At 44.2% G+C, this 24,790-nt stretch overlaps 1 protein-coding gene across 4 annotated transcripts in view; it reads left to right on the top strand.

Moving 5' to 3' along the window:
* GAB1 (GRB2 associated binding protein 1) overlaps positions 1 to 24,790 on the top strand; it is a 104,853-nt gene that overhangs the window by 57,285 nt on the left and 22,778 nt on the right. For 2 of the 4 annotated variants that reach the window (XM_080936602.1, XM_080936600.1), the window contains exons 2-4: positions 14,746 to 15,040; positions 22,634 to 22,859; positions 23,211 to 23,291. In XM_080936602.1, the coding sequence (XP_080792728.1) occupies positions 14,746 to 15,040; positions 22,634 to 22,859; positions 23,211 to 23,291 (602 nt within the window). The remainder of the gene's footprint in view (positions 1 to 14,745; positions 15,041 to 22,633; positions 22,860 to 23,210; positions 23,292 to 24,790) is intronic. The other 2 variants (XM_080936603.1, XM_080936601.1) reach the window with 1 other exon arrangement.

The following is a 24,790-nucleotide window of genomic DNA, read 5'->3' as shown; positions in this document are numbered from 1 at the left end:
AGTCTTATATCATGTGCTTCAGACTGTGTGGTGACATCATTCTCTAAATATAGTGAATTTTAAGAAAGCAAATTATTGAGCTGTTTTCCCCCACCATAAACAATTTGGCAGGAAGGCAGAAAGAGACAGGGATAAAAATCAACTTGGGGAGCTATATCTAATATTATAGAGAGCTGGGGAAATTCTCCCCCCCTCCTTCCTCCTGACACATGAAACTTTTACTGAAACAAATCTTTTCTTGGGGAAGGCATCTCAGTTGAGATTTGCTTTTCTGGTAGAGATCCCAAGTGATGATAAGGGCATCCTTCTGTCTTCCATGTGTCCCATTGCAGAAGGATTACGTTCAAATGCAATGGAGAGGAAGATGGATTCAGAATTTCCGGACTGGTCCATCTCTCGTGGCATTCACAACAGTTGAAAAGCAAGAAAGTCCAGTCCTTGTTTTCCTATATCCTGGGATGTTGCTTGACATATAAATAAGCTTTGTGTACTCCATCTGTACTGTTTCAGCTCTTCCTTCAGAAAAGCTGGTAGGGGTCTTTCAAGCGAACTCTACATCTGTGCAAGGCGTGGCCACAGATCAGTAAGGCTGATCACTGCTGGAGTGGTCGGTCCAGTATACTTTGGTAGAAGGTGAGACAGTGGTTGAGTAAGCGCTGTTGTGCTTTGGTTAGAATATTGCCGAATGTCTTGTCTCACTTGACTGCTGTACAGCTCTGGGAAGTGGAATTTCTACTGATGCAGAAGAAGTTTCATGTGCCCTTAAATATGGAAGAAATTTAGAATCTCCTCTGGAGACTGGCTGCTTAGGAATGAAGAAAGTAAACCAACCATCATTTAAGGCCAGAAACTATATCCTGTACTTGTGTCTTACCTTAGGCATTATTTTTCTATGTTGTATTCTATACATGCTCTGATATAGCTGTGTGTTTGGTTCTGCACATGCCTCTAATATAGCTGTGGCTGTCTGTCTTGGAAAGCCACATCACAAGTTCCCAGGGGAGGAGTCTGCCGATGGATTCTCTACACCGGCCAGCAACCCTGTCTGTCATCCTGTCTATCAGGAACTGCAAGTGTGTTAGTGAGGAACTCTAATATGAAAGGAACTTCGGGTTTCAAAAGGCAGCTGTGGTTGAGGATGAGGTCATGGCAAACCATGCACCCCTTCTCCACAGAAAGACCCTCACAGAGATAAGTGTGCTTTTGGAGGAGCCACACTGCTTCGCCTGCACCTGTGGAGAGCAAGCCTGAGGGCCCTCTGTGCAAACGTTCCTATCTTAATTATTCGTGTTTAGGACATGCAGAAAACAAATAAAGGGGCCAGGTTCTCAGCCTAGATGCTAGCACCTAATGGCTGTTATCTGTGGAGAGACCCACATAGTGACTAGTACAATCTACAGGTGAGGGGTTTTCCTTACAAGGTAATGATCACTGTCCAAAGGTTCTCGAGGAAGCAACTTGCCCAAGGTGTAGACATGTTAAGTCTCGGTCAAAGGTACTTTCCACAGTCACCTTCCTTTTCTTGAGTGGTGAATCTGTAGAAGATGGAAGTTCACTCTGGCTTTATGTCTTATTTTCTGCCCCGTCCTGTTTTGGTATTTTTGCAGTGCAAGACTGTTGTAAGTGACCCCTGCTTATGGGCGCTCCACTAGGGGGCAGACATGTCCTCATTCGCTGTTCCCGTATACTTGGGGCAAGTCTTCCTACGTAGTCATGCTTCATATAATGGCTTTCAGTTTGTGTCTCCTGTATCTAAGGTATATTCCTATCTGTACAAGTTGAGTGGGAATTCCTCAGATTGTGACCGAGTGTCTCTTGCTCTTCTGGTATGTGCACCATCCTAATGATCATTTATTGATGACTATCTTGGTGCTTAGCATTCTTCTGTACGTGAGGATATTGATTCTCTTACTCACACTCCATTTTGTTGGGTTATTGTGTGTTAGGGTAAATAAAGATAATCTGAGAGGAGAGTGGCTGTGAGTGAGGGCAAAAGTCCAAGTATACACACGGTCGGTACGGTGGCCCTGGAGGCCCATGCTGAGAGGACCAAGCTGTGAGGGGGCGAAAAGGGGAATTCATGAAAAGGACGGTGCTGTGTACGTTCTATCTCTGATTGTTTCATACTGCTTAGAAGAACAGGCCTTGCTAGTGCACCTTCAGTCCCAGGAAGCTAAGACAGGAGGGCTGGGGGTTCAAGCATACACTGCTTAGTAGAACCTTGTCTCCAAAGACTGAGGGCTGAGGGCAGTTCAGTGTAGAGTACCCACCTGGCATCTACCAAGCTCCATCTACAGCAGAAAACTCTATCAGTTGGGTACTTGAAAGCATGTATGTATGCATGAACAAAAACCAGAATATGGAAAATATTATTTATTGTAATATTATTTATATTTGTCCTGTAACTTATCAGTTTTACTGCTAATTTCTTCAAAGTAAATGTGATAAAGAAAACAATACTATCTCTGCAAAAATGATAACTCATAATGTTTTCCTGAAACACTGGGCAACTTTCAGAAATGAAAATTCTACCACAGTCACTTAAGAGATGCAGATATTTGCAGCGTATCATTTGGAAGTATAGGGCTGGGTCCCCCCCCCCCCCATACACACAGACACAACGGCTGAATTTGTAAGGTTTCTCAAAATGACAGCGGGATACAACTTCCGTCAACAGTATCTGAACCTATATCTCACAGTTGCTCAGTGATGATGTGCCCAGTTGGGTCTGCCAGGGCCATAGTGAGACTCCCTTGGGATCCCACTGAGAACAGTGTTAGGGCTTTGATCGAAAATATTTTTCCTGATTCAATTAAGAATATCTTGCTTCTCAAGTACAGAGCTAGAAGCTTGAAGTGGTGATGCACACCTTTAATCCCAGCACTCAGGAGGCAGAGACAGGCAGATCTCTGAGTTTGAGTCCAGCCTGGTCTACATAGGGAATTCCAGGCCAATCAAGGCTATGTCGTGAGACCCTGTATAAAAAAAATAAAAGCAGTCAAACAGAAGTACAGGATTAGAGTTCAAATTGCTGTCTAGTACACGCCGACACATACTGTGTCTTTCACATGCCTATACACACTGTTGTGTTTATAAAAAGATAAAGAAAAGATATGTCCCGGGTTTGTGGGGTATGTTCTATGAAAGTGTGGTGAGGTAGGGGGTGGCTCTGGCGGGCCCATGTTGGGCATCCCTTCCCCTGAGGGACCAGCCACAGGAAGGTATAGTACAGAATAGAGTTTATTCAGGGCATGGGGAGGGGAGTTAAGAAGGTAGTGGAGAGAGAGGAAGGGAGGGAGGGAGAGAGAAAGAGAGAGAGAGAGAGGGGGGGGGGAGGGAGGGATGGAGGGAGGGAGAGGGATGAGGAGGTCAGCCATGAGCACATGGAGGGGAGAGGGAGGGGATGGAAAGAAGAAGGACAAAGGTGTAAGAGCAAGAGAGTGAGGAGGGGGCAAGCAGCCCCTTTTATAGTGCCAGGTAACCGTGGGGTGGAGCTTGGATGGAATCCTAACAGGGACTTTTGTGTGTGTTTCTCCATTGCCTGTCTGTGTCTCTCTGAATCTTCTGTGTGAGAAGTGAAGACAGGGAAGGGAGCAGGGAGCCCTGGGATGGAGAGTGGATGTTCCGGGTGGAAAAGTACAAGCAGGACACCCCGCAGAGGTCAGGCTCCCCCATCTGTACTGGGACGGAGTTTTGAAATGCTCTAGTTAAAGGCAGGCAAAATGATCTTCTTTGCTGCCCCCTTCCCTTATCTCCAGTCCACTCCTCCTTCATTCTAATTAAACATCAAATGAGTGCATATTTGAAGTAAAACAGCAAAATGTGAGTACCCTGGTGTCCCAGGAGACATGTCCTCAAAGCCAGCCTCTGTGGTCTGAACCCGGGCTATATTTAGATGACTGTGTGGATCCTGTGTTTTTTAAATGCTGTAAACATGTTGATGTGGTTATTTTTAGCTTTTACAGACCTTAGTGAACTGCTAAGTTGGCCATTGAATAGAGGCCGTTGTGGTTGCTGCCTGTACCTCAAATACTCCACTCAATGGCTCCGATTGTCTCCCAGGGTTTCCAGCGCATTCAGAGCTTGTCAGCGTGTAGGTTGTCTAGCATTAACTGCCCAGTGTGGTTGCATGCAGGTGACTGTACTACTGTCTGGTGGAGTTCATTTTGTTTCTATGAACTGTGTGACTTTGGCCATAGTTTTGATTCCAGTTGAAGATATATCAAGTGCTGCCACTTGGCAGAAGACCCTAAAGACTGTAACCCTTTTCCCACGACACCGACCATGCTCCAGCCCTCCAACATTGTCGTGGACACAGATCCTTGCTGTTGCCATTACCTTCAGTCCTCGGGGCAAAGGTTACGAGGCACCAGTGTGGTAAAGGGGGCAGTGGAAAGCTGACAGGAAACAGGAAGGCTGGGCTCAGTTTGGGTTCACAGCATAGAATACACCAGCTAGTGCAAAAAGGGATAAGGGCATAGTCAGCAGCTCTTCTTGACCAGACCACGCTGTCTCTGCTGCTTACGTGAGTGGAACATTTTCCTCGAAGAGCCATGCCTGGGTCCCTAACGCCACTTGGTCACTTGAGCTGGGCCTTCCAAGTTTGCATCAGAGAATGTACTTACTTCTCTGTGTAGGGGTGGCCATCTTTAGCTCTGCTTTGTATCTGGTCCTTGTCTTTGGATCAGGTCAACTCTGTATATTGCAGGAAACCGTACCTGAATGGGTAACTCGAGAGCGTGACTTTTCTCTTTGGAAGGATTTTCCCTAGGGAAACTCATAATTGCCTCATTCCTTCTGCCTGGACACCTTAAACTGAGCTGTATGTTCAGAAGAAAGTGGCTTTGAGCATCATCCAGACTTAGTTCATATAATACCATATGGCAATTTGTTTTGAGATTTGTTTTGCTAATGCCTTCAGTGATTGATATGAAAGTGATGTTTTTGAACTGTGTCCCATTTTAAAACTATTTATTTATGCATTTATTTGTTTTTATGGGTATGTTTGTGTGTGCAGAAGCCCTCAGAGTTTGGAAGGTGGCATTCCCCTGGAACTGGAGCTACAGGTGATTATGAGCTGCCATAGAGGTGCTAGGGACTGACCCCGGTCCTCTGTAGGGACAGCATGTTCACTTGACTGACAGCCCACCTCTCTCACCTGGGTCTTACTGTGGCCTGCTCTGCTTTAGTATACATTGTGAACACACCACAAAAACATACAAGACAAAACGGAACCCCTTACTGTAAGCATGATTTTTATATTTTGCTGAAAACTCGGAAGCAAACAAACATACATTTTACCCCCAGAAATAAATATTTTGTATGGGTGGGCGAACAAGAAATGGAATTGAGAAATCTGGGGGTTTTAACAAAACATAGGGTTCTTTTTAATGTTTTTATCACGTGCAGATATGTGTATGTGTACTTGTGTGTGGAAGCTATGCACATATATGCAGGTACCTGTAGAGACTGGAAGAGGATGTTGAGTCTCCTGATGCAGGAATTACTTGTTGTGAGCTGTCTGATGTGGGTGCTGAGAGCCCAACTCTGGTCCTCTGGAAAATCAATACTCACACATGACTCTTCAGCATCTCTCCAGCCAGAATCAAGATTGCTGTTGATGTTTTGATGAGCTTTGGGTTCTGTCTAGCCCATGTTGGTCCTAGATTCACTCTGTACCTATGTGTGAACTTTTCTGGGGAGAAAGTCTATTCACTCCAGAAAGGTACCAACCACGGACTGAAGATGTGATCCACCCAAGTCTAGCAGGGTGAACCAGTGTGCCTAATTAGGGTTACTTAAAGGAGCACCAGCAGTTTGCAGGGAGCCAAGCGACTCTACCACTGAAGAAAAATATCTCTCTTCCTTCCAGCAATGTTAGCTGTCAGTCAATCTTTGATGAGGGTTGGGGCCTCATGTTACAGGCCCAGGCCTATGTAGAAGCCTGTAGACAATCACAGCTGCTGAAAATTATAGAGGGTAACAGCCATGCCATGGCTAGGAGACAGCATTCTACAGTGTAGTTTGACCTTGAATGTGAGATGCTTCTGTTTGCATATCCCAAATGCTGAAATCACACTCGTGAGCCAACATGTCAGGTGCTGGGTTCATGCTTTCTAGGTAACCACCCTACCAGCTGAGTTACACCAAAGCCTGGGACAGACAGGCGTTGTGATATATCCCTACTGGTCTGCAACTCACTATGTAGACCAGGCTGACCTCGAATTCACAGAGATCTGTATGCCTCTGTTTTCAAGTATTAGCATTAAATGTGTGTGCCACCACATAAACACCAGTTTTTAATGCCAGTTTATTATATACACAAGGCCATTGTTTTCCAAATAGCAATGGAAGTAACCCGGGTAGCATGCGTTTGTGGTACAGAGTAGACACCCCAGCTTACAGTAGTGCGCAGTTTAAACTGTGATCATTGTGGGTCTAATCCTTTGGAGCTGTGCTTTGTAGCAAGATGCTGTGTCGCACATGAGTGATGGAATTGTCATTTCAAGCTGTAGTGTCTGTCCACAAGACAGCTGCAGGCCACAGCAGCCAAATCTAAGTGAAGTCAGAAAATCAGCTCTCTGTCTGTGACAGTCACTGATGTTCTGGTTCTGCCGCCACCATGCCTCCTCTGGCGTGTTTGGGGCTCATGATGATGCCTGTACCCTTTGGCTCTGTGCAGCTAGAGTGCTTGGGTCCCTACCTGGGTATTCAGTTCACCTCCACCTTCGAAGCGGTTTTGCCTTGTAGTAGTTGGTGGTCTTCGGTGGTCCTTGTTAGAGTCCCTCACCCTCTCCACACCTGCCTAACCTGCTTCCATCCAAGCCGAGCATGTAAACTCTGACATTTCAGACGTTCACTGGACAGCTGGGGGCCTGGAGCCAGGCTCAGTGTGCAGCTTTCCCCAGCGTGTTCTTGTGTTTATATTATCAAGCTAAAGTTAGCACAAACGGGGCAAGTCTAGAAAATGGTGACCATGGTTTGAAAACAGGAAATTTTAGGCTTCTGTGTGTGGAGCAGACGGCAGTAATGATAGGGCTGGCAGGGTGGAAATTCCCACGAAGTCTGCTTTTTCCTTATGTTGCTGGAGGAGAGAAGATAATAAAGCTTCCTGGAAAACAACTGAGTGTTTTAAAGCACACGGCTTGCTTTTGTCCTTGTTCGTGGATAATTTGTTTTTCTCCATTTCATTTACACTTGGAGCAGTATTTTGGAAATTTAGTAGTTTTAATGGAGAAAACAAATCCCTAGGCACGTACTTTATGTTTTCAGCTATTTAGACTGTGAGTGTAAGCCTGTAACTGGCTTGGCTTTAGAGGACAGTGGGAGCATTATGGATGTTAGATGGGGGAGGGCAGCCATGGGCTTGTCTATTTTAAGTGTCCCCGGCTTTGCTGGCCTGTTTGTTTTTAACCCCTGTATCCAGTCTTCAAAACCAAGTCTCTGTCTAAGCCATTTCCTGACTACACTGCTTCCAGATGTATCCTGGAATTCTATATCTGAGAGAAACGTTAAATTCATTCACTAATTGCAGAGGAACAAAATGGCATTTCCAGGCGACACAACTATTCACTATATATACACCATGCCTAGATTTTTTTAAGTGTATTTTCTTTTCAAAGCCTTTTTAGGCATAAACTCGAAGTATATAAAATTTTCTATCATAGAGGCAATAAGTGGAAGACCATTGAAAACAGGGCATGTGGAGCGTGTTTTCAGCTCTAATGCCATCACAGACTCGTCTTGGCTAACACTGGATGTGCATGCTTTCAGATCTTTCCAAACTGTTGACATTTACGTAAACATGATTATTTCAGACGAATGGAGCCCTGCCTTCTATACAGCTGCAGTTTTGGCTTTGTGATTGTGTAGCTGAGACAAGGTCTCAGGCTGGCCTATAGTTCACTTGCTAACAGCCAGTCTGATTGAGTTTCCACAGCCCTCCTGCTTCTCAGGTGCTGTGGCTATAGACAGACAAGAGCCGTGCGCCTTTTTTTTTCTTTTAACAATTAACTTCTGGGCATTTTTCATATATTTTTTATATTCTTAAAATGGTTTGTACAGATTTATTGCATGGGTATTGCATAATTTAACCATTTTTCTGCAACTGTCATTAAAAAACAGTGTTCTCAGACAGACGTGGACGCACATTAATTCCAACCCTCAAGAAGCAGAGGCAGGCAGGATTACATAACAAAACATCCTTGAAAAACAAACAAACAAGCAAAGCTAATTCAGTGTTCTCAGTAGCGTTGGTGGCCAACACTGCAATCCTACCACTTGGGAGGCAGACACAGGCGCTGTCATCTACTAAATAGCAAGTTCGAGGGCTAGCCTGAACTACATGAAACTGCCTCAAAAGTCTAAACCCAAACAGCAAACACTCTAGCGTTTTTATGAGAGTTAACGAGTTTCCTAGGTGATGTGTAGAGTTTGCACTGAATCCATCAGAGAACTCCATTGTGTTTACCCACAGACTATCAGGTAGGTGGTGCCTTCTAGCAGACTTCAAAACAAGTCCCACTGCCTCTGTCCTCCATACCGCATAGCTTCTCAGGGCGCAGGCTGGTGAGAGATCTGTGGCCATTCGCATTTTGTCCCCAGAAACTTTGTTAGGCTTTGGCAACAAATGAGGGTCCCAGAGAATTCTCCTTAGCTTCCATAAGCCAGTGAGGCAGTGGATGGGTTCTCTGGGTGCTGTCTACCAAGAGCACGGAGGCGCAGGAAGTAGCAAGTGATTTACAAGGATGGGAGTTGGGGCATGCTTTGTTCTCTTTTTGTTTTGAGACAGGGTTTCTCTATGTACCTTTGGCTGTCCTGGAACTTCCTTTGTAGTCCAGGATAGCCTTAAATTCACAGAGATCAACCTGTCTCTTCCCCCTGAACACTGCAATTAAAGGTGTATTCTGCCACCTTAGGGCTGAGTTGGGGGTCTTAAGTGAGTTTCTTGATGTGGGATTTGAAGGAACTTGATCATCGGGTGAGGAATGATGTGTGAGGGTGTGAGGGGAGAGCTCAGGAGACAGCCTGGTTTGGAAGATGCCGGCTCATGTGCCATCCTGTAATGGATGGTTGACTGCACCAACTTCCCACTTGTGGTTTCTTTCCCAGAGATCTTCTCGTCAAGTTCACTGGCTCTCTTTGGTGATCTTGGCAGGCAGAAAACACTAGACTGTTTATATCAAGGCTTTCAAGACCTTAATAATTCGTTAATTGTTATTGCTGATCCCCCCCCCCAAAGATTTAAAGAAGAAAGAGAAGAATGGTCCCATGTGGAGTGAGGGCAGTAGCTCGAGGCATGGACACAGTGCAGAGGTTGGAGTCAGCTACTCCACGTACACCAAGCACAGCACATGTATACATCGTGACGGGCTAGCTGCTCTGAAGGTGTCACTTCCCTCCTGTAAAGCAGAGGCCTCCAGTTATTTGTAACTACAGAAGGCTTAGAACAAGTGTTTAGCAGAGACAGTGGTTTTCTTCAGCTCTGAACGTAAGCATCACTTAGGGTAATTAGGCATGTTCTGTAAAGTTGCTAACAGCATAGCAAGGGATGGTGAGGGGCTAGTCCAGGTGGGAATTCTTAAGACAAGATTCTCTGTCCTCTGTGCCAGTGTATTCGGGACTCTTACCCAGTAGCTGAGAAGCCTATTTTAAGATCCTGCCAAAGTGTGACGGCTCTACCCTCAGCTTAGCATAGCCTAATTTGCTTTAGTGTAGATAGGCTTATACGGAGTTCTTTTCAGCTGAAGTTCATAGACACCTGTGGGCCTAGAGGTTGAAAGAAAATTAGTTGAAAATTTATAGACTGCTATCCTCTCCTGACAATTCTTGAATAGGCCAAGCAGGTTGTGCTCAGACCAGTTTCCCTGTGATGTGTAGGTCATATGAGAATGTCCACATGGTTCTTACCTCAGAGGATTTACCTGCATCTGATGCTGATACAAGCTCCCTTTGGGGCAGGGGGATGAGAATGGAGGAAAGGCACAGAGACAAGATTTCCCCAAACCCTCAAGTAATTCAGATGTAAGAGTACCAAAGAGTATATGACTGGGAGGCGAGTGAGGATGGAGGGTCAGCTCAGGGGTGGTTTGGAAAAGTGGGCTGAACTGAGTCCAGGATGGCTCATGTGCTCAGGAACAGCATGTGTTGTAGGGCCAGAGGCAGAAAAGGAGACAGATTCAAGAGGATGGCGAGCCTTCGAGGAGATACGGGTTTAGTTATTATGCCCTCTCGTAGAATTTGAGCTCTCCCATATACAAAGCAGACAACCAGTAAGCAGAAGGAACTGGTATCAGAGTTTGGCACATCTAAAGGTTCATTAATATGCAGATTCATTAAAGTTGGTTCTTAATTGATTATCCAGCTTGAAGCTCATGTGAGGCTCGAGGACCACACCATAAGTTGTTATGTAATTTTTCTAAACTAACCTTACGGATGCTGCTCGATTATCTGTACACCACGGACGTCTAACAGTTAGAATGGCTTGTCATGAGATTTTTATTTTAAATTGATATGAGTATTTGCTTTTGAGGGTTTCAAGAAAGCTCATCTGCTTTGTCTGTTACTCAAGCAAGACTGGAAGGCAGTGTACAGCTGTCTCTGGGGCTCCCGAGACAGCAGGGCAAAAATAGGACAAACTTTAAGAATCCCAGATATTCTCAGATAACAAAGACTGGTTTATTCAGGCCTGTTTTGTGCTCGGACAAAACAGAGAAGTCTTTGTGCTGTGATTAGCAAGGGTGCTGATGACAGAACTCCTGTCACGCATCGGGTTTTATTCTGTGACTACATTGTGCTTTGTCCCACCATCCAGAGAACCTTTGTATGTGCCCTGTTAAAGTGTAAGTTTATGTAATTGCTTTTGTTTTTCCTGTTTGATTGGTGCCAGATTCAATGAGAGTGACTCATTTTGTGACCGAGACATTCACATTTGGACCATGTTAAAAATAAATAAACAGTGGCAGGTGCTGCCTGCCTCGGTTCTGTGTCTTGATGCTGCCGTTTCCTGTCTCAAGAGTACAGGTCTCAGGTAGTGGCTACTCAGCTTCCGTGGTCCACTGTGCACTGGGGCAGTTTCTAAAGGCCTTCTGGAAGTTGGGTACAGGAAGGTACAAATGAAGAAATCTGGTTAAATGGGAAGTAGAAAGTGATACTTAAGGTGTCTCAAAGGCACACAGGAAGACTGCAAACCCAGTCTCTACTGGCTCTGTAGTTCCCACAGCAGTGTTTGGGGCACGCATTTACATGTGTTTCTCACATGTATGCCCCGTTCAGGGACTTTTCCTCACATAGAAGATGTCTGAAAAGCACTGATCAAATTTTAATGAGACCATAGACTGCATTTACTATTCCCAAAACTGTACAATTTTATTTCCTTTGGGAACTCTGCAGGTAGCCAAGGAAGGACAGGCCTAGAAGTTTGGGAAGGAAAATATAATGGGCTTTTGGAAATAGAACATACAGACTGGAGACAGAAGTGATGGTTGGTGAAAATGTAAGGAGGATGGGCGGAAAGTCGTGTAAAGGACTGTGGCAGATGTTTCGCTGAGAACGTTTCTACCAGACAAGCACTGGGACCTGAGTGAGATTCGTGCAAAAAAGCTGGTCATGGAGGGATGTGCTTTTAAGCCCAGCCCTGGAAAAGTTAGCAGAGGCAAATCACTGGGGCTCACAGTTTAGTCATCCTACCTTCCTTAGCAAGCTCCAGGCTGGTGTGAGACCAAAGTAAAAACCAAAACAAGCTCAAGCTTGAGCACCACCCTCTACATGCATGCACACTGCACACGTGTGTGTGCACGCGCACATACACACACATACCTAAAATTGTTAGGTGAACTGGGCAGACCCAGCCGTGGGTTGGTTAGGGGTGGGGCTGATGGCCCTCCCTGACATGCAGTCTGGAAGTCAACACCTGTACTACTGAGCCTGAGCCACTGGAGAGGTGGATGACTTATGTTCAATGAATTATGTAGTAAGGCATTTCAGAAAGATCTCTTTGTGAGCCATTAAAGTTTTAAAAGTCACTTGTGTATTTAAAGACAGAACCTCTTCAATCTGGGGTGGGGGGACACTACTGAGGGAGAGGCCCCTGTGATGGCCTTGCACAAATACTGTTTTCTGACTTTCTGCTTCCGATTGCTATGTCAGGCTTAATATTTATGATTCCTTTAAAGGTCTGAGGGCAGAGTCTTATGTGGACTACCACACCTTTCGAGGGGGATAGTTTTTCTCTGATGGCTATTGTTTATTTGAATTAAATAAATGAAGGTGTGTGACGAAGTGCCCTATTCATGTGGATCTGTGACCTTGGGACTTCCCGGTACTTAGACCGTCCACAGAACTTTGTCACCTTCTTCTGGTCGCCTCCGTTGCTTCCTTGAGAAATTCGTCTGCAGCATGTTATTAGTGTCAGGGGTTTGCGGTGTGGCTCATCTGAGTGTTTGCCTAGCATGCAGGAAGCCCTAGGCCTGCTCCCCGGCACCACAGAAACCAAGGTTTGCAGGTTCTAATCCTAGGACACGGAAAGATCAAGAGTTCAAATATCTCTAACATATCACCAAAAGCAATCCATTCGTGAGAATCAGTAAAGACTAGGACAGAGGGTGCTCGGGCCTCCGTCGCTACCCCAGACAGACCCTTTGATGCTTTCCTAGCACCTCCGTCCAAATCTAAGAGTGAAAGTTGGTTAGTGTGGAGGCTAAACCCACAATATGTGCTAGAGAAACGGATGTTATGTTAGTTATTAAACCTTGCCATGTATTTTCTGAATAAAGTGAAGCTGGTTTTGACTTTCTACTACAATGCCATTCCGTTAAATTTGGCAAATCTGTGACACAGAAGCTCTGCAGCACTTGTCATGTTGCTGCTGCAGGCTTTAAATTGTAGGTGTTTTCCAATGAGCACACATCTGTGAGTGTTGGTGAACACACCAGAGTCCTTGAGCTGGGCCAGGCGTAGGTTTGCAGCACAAGCATGAAGCTCACTGTGGGTCTGATGAGACCATAGAAAACCGAACTCCCATTGGATGGCAGATGGACTCTGAAAACCCTGTGGTCCCGAGCTGACTGTCCCCACTGTTACTGAAGGGCATGCACTTTGTATAGGTACCGTTTCCTAAAACTAAGACATCGACGCTGTTAGTGTGGTGCTGCACAACATAAACAGTAGCCACACGTGATGCCCTAGAGCTACAGAAACATGTGAGGGTAACCTCATCTCCTGTGTTCATTCTGGAGCATAGACGTGTCTTCGTGACCGAGACTTACTGCCTCTTGCTATTTAGCTGAGTATGCCAAAGAAAAAACTGAAAGAACAGCGAGGCTTTTTGTGGGTTCAGGGCCAGATTGGGAAGGAGGGTCAAAGGTGACTAGACTATTAGCCACCTAGTCCTGCTTTACCTAATGAGTATAGGCTCTAGGGAAGGGGGGTGGTGAGCAGCATTACACACTCCTCAAGCATTCTCTCGAGGCTTAGCATTTATGTGTTGATTGTTTTGCCTGCATGTATGTATTGCATCACACACACACACACACACACACACACACACACACACACTGGTACCCTTGGTGGCCATAAAAAAGGCTGGAAGTTGAGTTACAGATGGTTGTGCGTTGTCATGTGGGTGCTGGGAACTGAACCTGGGTCCTCTATAAAAGCAACCAGTGCTGTTAACTCCTGTGCCATCTTTAGGATAACTTTGCCCCCAGCCGTCTTTAGGAATGTCATTAAAGATATAGAAGAAGGAAATATTGAGTATAGATCCGCATTGCATGCATGACTGCACATATGTAAGCTAGGAAAAAAAGCATGACAATTCAGGGATACAGATCTCAGTAGTTTTAGAACAGACTGGCCCTTAGAATAAAAACTCATTCCCAGCATCTCAGGGAAGCAACCAGGAAAACATCTAACCCTGTTCTTCCCTCTCGAATTGTCTCATTCCAGAGAAAACAGATAATTCTACATATTAACATCTGAAGAAGCACAAAAGTATATTCTTTTGTGCGTAGGGGTGGGGGATTGTGTGGGGGGTAGAGGATGGCGGTTGGAGGGAAGGAGGGAGGAAGAGAGAGAACTCGTGCTAGCTCGTGGAGGCTCAAATAGGACATCAAGTGAAGTCCTATCTTATCTTATCTCTACCATATCCCTTTAAAGCAAGGTCTCACTGAGCACGGAGCTAGGCTGATACCTGGAAAGCCCCGGCCATCCTTCTTATCTCTCCTCTGTATAGCAGAGGATAGATAGAGAAGTACACACAGTCATGTTCTGCTTTCTCCAGCCTTTCTTAGACATTAAGATATAGAAAAATCACTGTTTTTTTTTAAAGTGGTAAAATAACCTGCAACTTACTATTTTAACTAATTTTCAGTAGCCAGTCCAGTGTTAATATATTCACATTGTTACCTACTTTGACCTCTTCTCTAGAACTTTATTCTTTTCCACCCCAGCCTCAAAACTAGTCCACAATCCGTTTCTGAATTTAAATAACAGGATCGCAGTATCTGCCCTTTGTGAATGGCTTCTTTTGCTTAACATGCTATCTGTTCTTGTTCTTTGGCTGATACATTTTCCCGACATTATTTGTTGAAACGATTTTATATTTGGCTTTATTTGCTGTGTCATAGATCTGAGACAAGATACTACAACTTTTTTCCAGACAATGCATTCATAAAATTAGCTTAATAAATGTGTTCCACTACAAAATGCTTCGACCTGACAGCAAGCGGGTGTTTTGCTTGTTTCTAGGCGTGGAAGAGAAGGTGGTTTGTGTTGCGCAGTGGCCGTTTGACTGGAGACCCCGACGTACTGGAGTATTACAAAAACGATCATGCCAAGAAGCCTATCCGGATTATTGATTTAAATTTATGTCAGCAAGTTGATGCTGGGTTGACATTCAACAAGAAGGAGTTTGAAAACAGCTACATCTTCGATATCAACACCATTGACCGGATTTTCTACTTGGTGGCAGATAGTGAGGAAGACATGAACAAGTGGGTCCGTTGTATCTGTGATATCTGTGGGTTCAATCCCACAGAAGAAGGTAGGTCCCAGGTTTCATGTTGTTTACATTGTTAAAATTTATTATCTGTGTGTGGGTGTTTTGCCTGTGCGTATGTCTGCACCACATGCATGCAGTTGCCTGTGGAGATTAGATGCTCTGGGACTGAAGTTACAGATGGTTTTTCTTGGTCATGTGGGAGCTGGGAATTGAACCAGCATCCTAGAAGAACGGACCGTGCTTTTCAGCACTAACCAATCTCTCCAGACTCGGAGTTTAAGGCTTTGGTATTCAGTTATTGCAAACCTTTCCCCACCCCCTTTGGGGGGATGGTTTTAGAAATGTTACAAAGTTGTGTTTCAGTGATATGTGCCAATATTTTGTTTTTGCAATAGGAGTTTGACGTGTAGAGCAGGCACTGAATGCACCAAGCAGTTTAGAGGGAAATTGTATAAGTTTTGAGAAACTTAACTAATATGGACCAATCTAAATAACTGTCTTCATGAAGAATTTGGGGAGGGGAGTGGCATGTGCATGCTACATTGTGAGTCTGGGGGATCAAAGGACAATTTGTAAAAGTCTGTTTTCTCCTTGCACTTTATGAGTGAGTCCTATTCAGGTGGCAAGTGCTTTAACTACAGAGCCACCTTATGTCATAGGTTGTGACATATGCTTTGTTCTCACTGATGCCCCACAGCACATCCCTCCCCTAAACCCACCCCACTCGTCCTCCTCTTCATGGTTGTCCCCTTGAGCTTTCCTGTCATATGCCTCCAACGCCTCATTTGCTCCCCTCCCTCTTGACTCCCCCATGCCAGACGTGTCCCTTTCTACCTTCATGAAAAGGACACTTTGAAATGGCTGCATGTGAGATGAATGCACTGAGTGCTTTTGTTTTTCAATATTTAATTAAATGTTTTCCTTGATTTTTAGGTGTCAGCATTTGTTGGTTAAGGTGTCAGTGTTTGCTTTACAAACTAGCTTAACAGGGCTAGTTTTCATGATGAAACTTGAAATCAGCAAGGACAATATATCTGGTCACTCTGTGTTTTTCTATCATGTATGATGGGTAGAAGACTGTGAGCTAATTTATAAATCATTATACAAATATGAAATTGTGGTTTGTGAGCTGGATACCAGGACAGTTTTGTTTGTATTTGGCCCCTAAACAGCCAGTCCCTTAGAATTTCCATCTCCCCGTAAATCCTACAGTTTATGAACTCCATCTAAGTAATGGCATTAAAGTCAGCCATTCCTCGTGCATTTGCAGTGCCAACTTCACTATATCTGAGGATGAGGTGGACTCTAAACAGCAGAACAGAGCTTTGTGGCAGGCATCCTGACCTGATCATGTGTTAGAGAAACCCAGGATGAGGTCAGAAGAGGGTGTCAGATCCCGTGGAACTGAAATTACAGATGGGGTTTTTGTTGGTTTTTAATGTGTATGGGTATTTTGTCTGCATGTATTAACGTGTATCATATGCATGCCTGGTGCCTGAGGAGGCCAGAAGAGGATTTTGGGATCCCTGAGACTGGAGTTACAGACAGTTGTGAGCTAGGGTCCTCTGGAAAACAGCCAGTTCTCTTGACCACCGGCCATTTCTCCAGCCCCTCTATCACCAACTTATATGATCTTGTTTCCGACCATTTCTCATAACTTATCCCTCAAGAGCAGTGGGCACCTTGGCCTTTCTTAGGTCTGTCCCCAAGGCCTGAGCTCTTCAATTCAAAGGCTGAATATACACTGTTCTTTTCTCAGAAGTTGGCTGATACCTTGAGATACTTTTTACTGTTTGAGTTTAAGCCAGATGTGGGAAGAAATAGACTATGCTTGGACAGCATTGTCTGAGAAAATAAGTCTCCTGAACCCTCTGAGAATAACTAATTTTTCCCTCAAAACAAAAAGAAAGGGGAAAAATCTGACCTGTGTTTTGATTCCAGGAACCTCTCAAAATATCATTACCATGTTATTTCCGCTGCCCCAGGTGACCACTGCTATTGTTGAATACTAGGGAAGCTGGCAGGCTGTCCTGTTTTTAAAATCTAGCCCACTGAACTGTGTGTGGCTCCTACTAAGGTTTTTCTTTAGTGGATTGGGGGATAGAAATGGGGGTTCTTTTGTTTTTCTTGGAAACGTGCAGATTGGCCTTTTATTTTGGTTTGGGCTCACCGAAGTGGAAGCTGTAAAGTGGCTAAACAAGCATGGGACGGCCGGCAGGGCTGCAGGAAGCCACTGACAGCTAGCAAAACCTCTGGGCTAATTTTAGGGCATGAGCCGAGCAAGCTACCCAAATTGCTTTCCTCAGAGTGTCCAGATCATAGTAGTTTAAATCTAAAAATGCAATTCTCTGTTTGATATTCTTGCCTTTAGTAAGATAATGTGATACCTAAGAAGAAAGATGCAGGCTGAGGACACCTCTTAGCAGTGCGCTCGTCCGGCATGTGCAAAGTCTGGGTTTGATTCTCAGAACAGCACAAACACACCATAAGGGAATGTCAGCCCTTGAAAGCTGGTGCAGGAGGATCAGCGGCTCAAGGTCACAGAGTCATAGAAAACGTTTCTCAGAGGTGGAAGGAAAGTGTAGGGCTGGGTGGGTTTGAGGCTGTCATCTTTCCTTTAAAGCAGAATTAACCAAGAACTTCTAAACTTCTTTTTTCCTGGGTCTGGAGAGATGGCTCAGAGGTTAAGATCACTGGCTGCCCTTCCAGAGAACTCAGGGTTTAATTCCCAGCACCGACATTACGACTTAAAACTGTCTGTAGCTCCAGTTCTGGGGGACCCAATAGCACGGACATGTATACAAACAAGGAAAAACACTAAACTAGAAACAAACAAAAACCACTTCATGTAAACTAATAAGCAAAAATTACTTTACATTTTTTCTTTTTACTTTTTAAAAAAAAACGAGACTGGTTTCAAACAGCAAGTCTCTTGCCTCTGCCTCCTGGGTGCTGGAATTTAGGCTGTGCAGCCCAGCTGCTCTTTCTGTTTTTATGAAAACATTCATTATTACTGTTGTGCAGGCATCGGTTGTCAGTGCATTGCTTAGAGGTTTTCTGTGCCCACATTTGTACATGGATGTGCATAAATGTGCTTTAGAGCTTTAGAGTCCTAGCTCAGAGTTAAAATTTCAGGATTCAGTTCCAGCGAAATCCCTCATCAAAGTAGATTTGCGATAGATTTTTTTTTTTTTTTTTTGGACACACCAGAACAGGGCATCGGATCCCATTACAAATGGTTGTGAGCCACCATGTGGTTGCTGGGAATTGAACTCAGGACCCAGAGAAAAGCAGTCAGTGCTCTTAACAGATGAGCCATATCTCTAGCAGGATAGTTTTAACTTCTATCCCCATTCAGGAATTTTGCCTGTTTAAATTCCATAAAGGCAGAATCATTGAGTCTGGATTAACTCCTCCATAAAAGTCACCATATAGAAGTATGTGACAATTTTTCCCCATTGAGCACCCCATCCTGTTCCTCTCATACAGACGGGTCTGTGTGAGCCTCCGCAGACGGACATTCCAGCTGTTCTTACGTGACCCTTTTTAGTGGTGTGTGTGTGTGTGTGTGTGTGTGTGTGTGTGTGTGTGTGTGTTTCTTGTGTGGGGGTCATAGGATATCCTGCAGATGCAGAAGTTATGTCTCTTGTTCCACCATGTGGGTCCTGGGGACTGATCTAAGACAGCCAAGCAAACACCTGCTGGGCCATCTCACTGGCTCATTAAAGGGTATTATTATCACATGTAATTTATAATAGGTTTGACATGACATTTCCACTCACATGCATAATGTACTTTTATCATATTCACCGCCACACACAACACCTCTCTCCTCTTGTCCCTATTCTGGTGGGTCTCTTATATTTTCCTTTCAACAGGAAGCATGACATACCTAAATAGGATAAACCAGCACCTAGGGTGAGGAGTCCTGTGAGCCAGTCCATTTGTGGATCTGTTCATAATCTCCCCCTCTGCACTGAAGGCTTGCTTGCTGGAAGGCCTCACATTAGCTTATTAGCTTTCTAAGTAAGTTTCAATTAGTAGTTTGCCCCAGTGGCTTATTAGGCCTTTAATGGATGCTAATTATACTCTTGGTGCATTCTGAGTTAAGAACTGGGAAATGATTTTACATGTGTAAGCAAACCTTGAGCCAGTGTTTGTTTCTTAGAAGATACTTAGAGCAATAAGTCAGAAATCAAAACAAGGCAGAGAACAGAATGATCTATACCACTGGGCTTGTTGCCCAGAATAGGCTGAAGCCCCACGCCTGTGAGGCCAAACAGAAGTCTGTTTTGGACCAGCACTGACTGTAGCAGAAATCTTAGAGACTATTTAGGCACAATTCAAAAAAATTTTTAATTTACATTGTGTGTGTGTTCATATATGCCACAGTGCAGGTCAGAGAACAAGTGTACTTCTGGAGAGTGAACTCAGGGCATCGGGTGCTATGACCTTTACCTGCTGAGCCATCCACCAGCTCTGCACAATACAGTGTTTATATCCACACACTCAGGACCAGGTAGATGGTCTGCTCGAGTCAAGTAAACTGTCCCAGAAAACAGGATGCTGAAGATGCATTTTCCAGACTGAGATGATGCTGTGATCTCTGCCCTTTTTAAGTTGGCGTTTACCACAGTCATTGGGGTCTTTGGGGCATGGCTTATGTCTCCCTTTCGTGAACTTGCATTGGGTCATAGTGCAGTTTTTGCTTCAGCTCTTGTCTCTTGAAGACACAGGTGAGGCCTGACTCTCTATTGTTTTTAAACAGACCTTCTGAGTCCCGAGCCTGTTTTCAAGAGTTTCCATTGTCTTTCTCAGTCATGGGTGGGAAAAATGAAAGCTCAGAGATGAAGCTGGGTCCATCTGTGACAGTAAAACAGGGTCGGGGAGTGCTGTCCTCTGCCAGGGTAACTTTCTTTTCCCCATGAGAGGTCCTCAGTTTATTTATTTTATGGCTGTGAAATTTAACAAAACAAACAAACAAACAAAAACCAGCACTAAAGGCGACCTATGGAAATCATCATTGGCGAAAGTTTCCAGAGCTACAAGGCGAGCACCGTTCTTTTACAGTGTTCAGTTTTCTTTCCGTCAGAACAGGCTGGCAGTGCCATGCCTGTAGCTGGAGAGCCACCAAGTAGCAAGTGCACACGCTTGGGAGAGAGCTTGAGATGTATTAACTGCTTCCCCATTTTCCCTGATAATGTTGGCTGTACTTCTCTTGAGCTCATCCTTAAATAGTAAATATTTTTTTCATACTTCTCTTAAGTCCAGAAGGATTTAGTTTGAATCATCATCTAATTTGAAGCATTTGAAATCTCCTGAAGTTAAATCTCTGTATTAGCAACTGAATTGAGAGTTGAACACTTTGTGGGGGCGGCCTACCTCACTTTATAATCAACCTGTCCTAGATGTAGCAACAGGAACTTAAGAGTAAACACTGAAATTTGGATAGTATGTCGTAGACTGGTAAATGGTCCCACATGTGTTTTCTGCTTCCATAAATAAGAATTAACTCCTGACAAAGGGTGTTAGATCATACTAGATAAGTCAAAATTTTAATAACCATTTCATGGAAATTCATAAATTAAAAGTTAGAACTTCTATCCATTTAATCAGGCCAAATTCTTTAAATCTAAGTGATTCTCAAACCTTGTTAGCATAGAGCAGGACTCCAAGAGATCTCAAGGAACCACCCCAAGGCTGTACATGTAGGCAAATGGGTGTCGGGATTTTCGGGAGCCTCCTGCTCTTTAAAGCTCTCTTCCAGTCTGACAGAAAGTGAGTCTGAATCTGCTCCCCTGTACTTGTCTCCCTGTGCTCCCCGCACACCTCAGCTACATGTAAGAAAGACAGTAATGAACGCAACAATTCTGATCACCATGGAGACCCTTGGGTAGCAAGATACTCTTATCTTCAGGCTCCACAATTAAGATATGCTCTGGGCATTCCTGTCAAAGGGGAAGCATTGTAAACTTTGATGTGGTGCACCTATTAATGAGGTAAATACAGAAACCCATCAAAGTGTGTGGATTGCTCCAGGAATCCAGAGAAGGGTGTTAGCCGGGCAATGACTGGTGTTCAATCTGAGTTGACGGACCATCCACCCCTTCCTTCCTTTTAGTGTGTTTTACGTATTTTATTGTTTGAAATCTGCGTTTCACCAGCCTTATCCATTCTGCTCTTTCACATTTGATTATTGGCCTTTTCCTTACTTATTTATGGACTCATACGTCTAACCAGAATAACAGATTAGTTTGTCAGGGCGGTTAAAATCATACTTTGTTATGTCCAAAACTACAGAGGGGTTTTATTTCTAGATGTACAACTTATTTTCTAGTTATAACCTTCCACAACGTGTATCTATTTTCTTTTATCTTTTTGGAACATGCTTAAGAGATTGTGAAATGTTTTTTTACTCGATGGCCATCTCTTCCTGAAAACTCTGCAAACAGACGGGTGTAGTTGAAAGTTCAGGGAAGGGATTCTGACATTGAAGATGAGTTTGCCTTCATTCTGAATTAGAGAGACGTTTCCGAACAACCTAGGCAAACCCGCAGAGCAGACCCAGGAATTCTCAGCAGCACTGTGGCTATCTAAGCTGAATCTAGGCTGCCAGTGAATGTCAGTGTCTCCTTGAAAGGTTCCTGGTCATGGGGGCGGGGTAGAATCCAGAACAACAAAAAAGCTGTCTCTTGGGGCTGGAGAGATGGCGTAGTGGTTCCATTCCCAGCCCCTACACAAGAGTCTATGACCATCTGTAACCCCAGTACCAGGAGAAACTAATGCCCTTTTCTGCCCTTCCAAGGCACCAAGCACGTATATAGTAAACAGACTTATATGCAGGTGAAACAGCTATGCACATTAAATTATATTAACATTAAAATGTTTTCATACAACATTTTTATTTTAAGTAGTTTGAAAACTAAGTATTTTTCAAGGTTACGTTAGTGTGACCTCACTGGGTGTAGGTATAGGTATGTGTGTGTGTACATGCACATGTATGCATGTGTATGCATGTGGAGGCCAGGGGTTGGTATCCGGTGTTTTTCTCTATCTCTGTCCGTTTGAGTCAGAGTCACTCAGTGTGTCTGGAGTGTATCAAGAGGGTTAGATTAGATGGCCAGTGAGCTTTCGGGATCTACCTGGCTTTTCATGTGAGTTTGGTGGATTTCAGCTCAAGGCTTCATGCTTATATGACAGGTGCTTTACCAACTAACTGAGCATCTCCTCGGGCCTAACCTTGACTTCTTTCAGGCCCCTGAACTAAATAAAGTCCTACTTCAGATGTCTTTGACCAGAGCTAATTAACATATAACAATTGCTCTGTAGGTAGTATTTCTTGCTTAGTACAGAGATATCATCTCGATCTTTTGCCCAGACTGGCCTTGAACTGCTAAGGTGAGCAATTTTCCACCTCAGCCTTCAGACTAGCTGGCATAGCAGGTGTGTACCACTATCTGTGTCCTCAGGTAGTGTTGTTGTTTTGGTTTTTTTTTGTTTTTTTTTTTTAACTAACACTCCATTGTTGATTCTGGTTATGTGCATTAAAACAGTCTATTTCCAGACTTTTAAGGTAGCATCGTCTAAGAACGACAGAATCAACTGTGATGGCCTAAAACTTAAACTTGATTACAGATCCTGTGAAGCCGCTGGCCAGCTCCTCACAAGCACCTGGTGACTCACCTTTCGCTATAACTACAGCACCAGTCTCCGCCCAGGCGGAAGCATCTTCAGTCGCGCTACCTCCTTCTTACCAGCTCATCAGCCTCCCACCACACCCGGACACTCTCGGCCTCCAGGACGATCCACAAGACTACCTCTTGCTGATCAACTGTCAAAGCAAGAAGCCTGACCCCACCAGGTACATGTGCATACTATCATATTACGTGCGTGCGTGGGTGCGTTCGTGCGTGTGTGCATTTAAAGGCCTTTAGATTTTTTAAACCTTGAAGCTTACATGGCACCTTCTCTATAGGCTTACACTTTAGATTTGCGTTGCAGGTTTATAATCCTTGATTAATTATTTCTGTTACACGGGAGGTCTTTTGTTGTTCGACACTTTCTCCGATCATTGCAGATCACAGTTGTGCCTACAGGCTGACTTGGAAAGTCTCACAGTCTTTGTTAGCCACTCACAGTGTTACTTGCTTGACAGATGTCACTGATTTGTAAATGGTGACCTTGCTCCATTTCTTATGTGATTGTAAACCAGCCAAGGGTCATCTTTTGTTTCTGAAGAAGGAGAGGAGTACCTACTACTAGAAGACTTTGAAAGCAAAGTGATTCCATTGCAGTGAGTGTGCTGTAGTTCTGGGTCTGTGTGAGAACTAATCATACAGGTAAAATCCCATTATGGCCAATCCTAGAGGTGGACCAGGTGGCAATGACATTTCCCAGCCATGGAGCAGTGCTGACTCTAAGCCGTGACTTACAAGTTTTAAAATAGAGATACGGAGTGGATACCTGACCCAGAGGGTCCAAAAATCCTTTTCCAGATGCTTGGTCGTCAAGTCCCTCCCCAACACACACACCTTTCCTATGCTAAGCCTGAAGATCTTTTAACTTGATCATCTTTGGCATTTGATATTGAAAAGCTAAAAGGCATAAAGTGGCAGAGGAAACCAAACAAGTTACGTTATTATTTGAAGAAGTGACAGGAAAGTGAAGACCAATAAACAAGCTGGTGTCTGCTGCTTACAACCCAGGACTACTGGTGACAGCGCCACCAGCTAGAATCCTTTTTACAGCGTGAAGACAGCAATGACTTGTGTGCTACACACAAGGGAGTTTGATAGAATACGGTGTTAAGGAATTAAGCTTTATTTTTATATCAAAAATGTTTCTTTTCTTGGGTTAAAAAATAATTAGTTAAAATAAGATTGCAGAGTAGTTGTTTAAACAATTTATGTAGAACTTAAAACTCCCAGAATCGGTTTCTGTGAGTTATTCCAAGGGATAGTGGAAGGAGCTGGGGCCCATTCCATGGCTGGTTTTGTCTGTTGTAATGGTACTTTACCTGTAAGAGCAAGAAAACTGTGTAAGTCAACACTCGTTAATACTATCAGAAACTAACGAACGACTGCTGTTTGCTGTGAATACGGAACCAGCACACTTGTGAGCGTGTGTCCTGGCAGCTAACCGATGCTTTCTGTTACGGACACTCGCTGGTACTTGCTGCTGTGGTTTGGTTTTGTTTGTTTTGGTTTTTAAGAATCTAACTGACCAATGACATTGTTAGGTATATTTTCTTCTTATGACAGTGCCTTTAGTTGATTTCGCTGATGAACACTATTACTGCACAGGAGAGATTGTTCTTCAAGTTACTGTGCAGATACTCGGCTGAAATGACAGTTAATAACAAGTATTTATGACGTCCCCAGCACATGTCCACTGGTGTGCTAGGTGCTGTGACAATACAAACAGATTACACAGGACACAGTGCCCTGAGATTCAGTCACCCTGGGAGCTCTCAGAGTAAACCTTCTCGAGAAGGCAGATAGGATAAGCAGAAACTATTTCTAACCACCAGGACTCAGCTCAGAGTAAACCTTCTCGAGAAGGCAGCTAAGATAAGCGGAAACTATTTCTAACCACCAGGACTCAGCTCACACACATGCCCTCCAGGAGTCCTCCCTCCAGGCTCTCAGATGGAAGTGCTCCTCCGGGTTGCTGTTTTGTTTTTGTGTTTTTAACATTAGTTAATTTGCGCGTGCGTGTGCGCGTGCGTACGTGCCTGTTTCCTTGGTGCAGCTAGGGGCATGGGCAAATATAGAACAGGAATTACTGAGAATG

The sequence above is a fragment of the Micromys minutus genome (assembly GCF_963924665.1).
Source record: "Micromys minutus genome assembly, chromosome: 24".
Classification (NCBI taxonomy): Eukaryota; Metazoa; Chordata; class Mammalia; order Rodentia; family Muridae; genus Micromys; species Micromys minutus.
The sequence above is the reverse complement of the archived record's forward strand: the minus strand, read 5'-3'. Positions and strand labels throughout refer to the sequence as shown.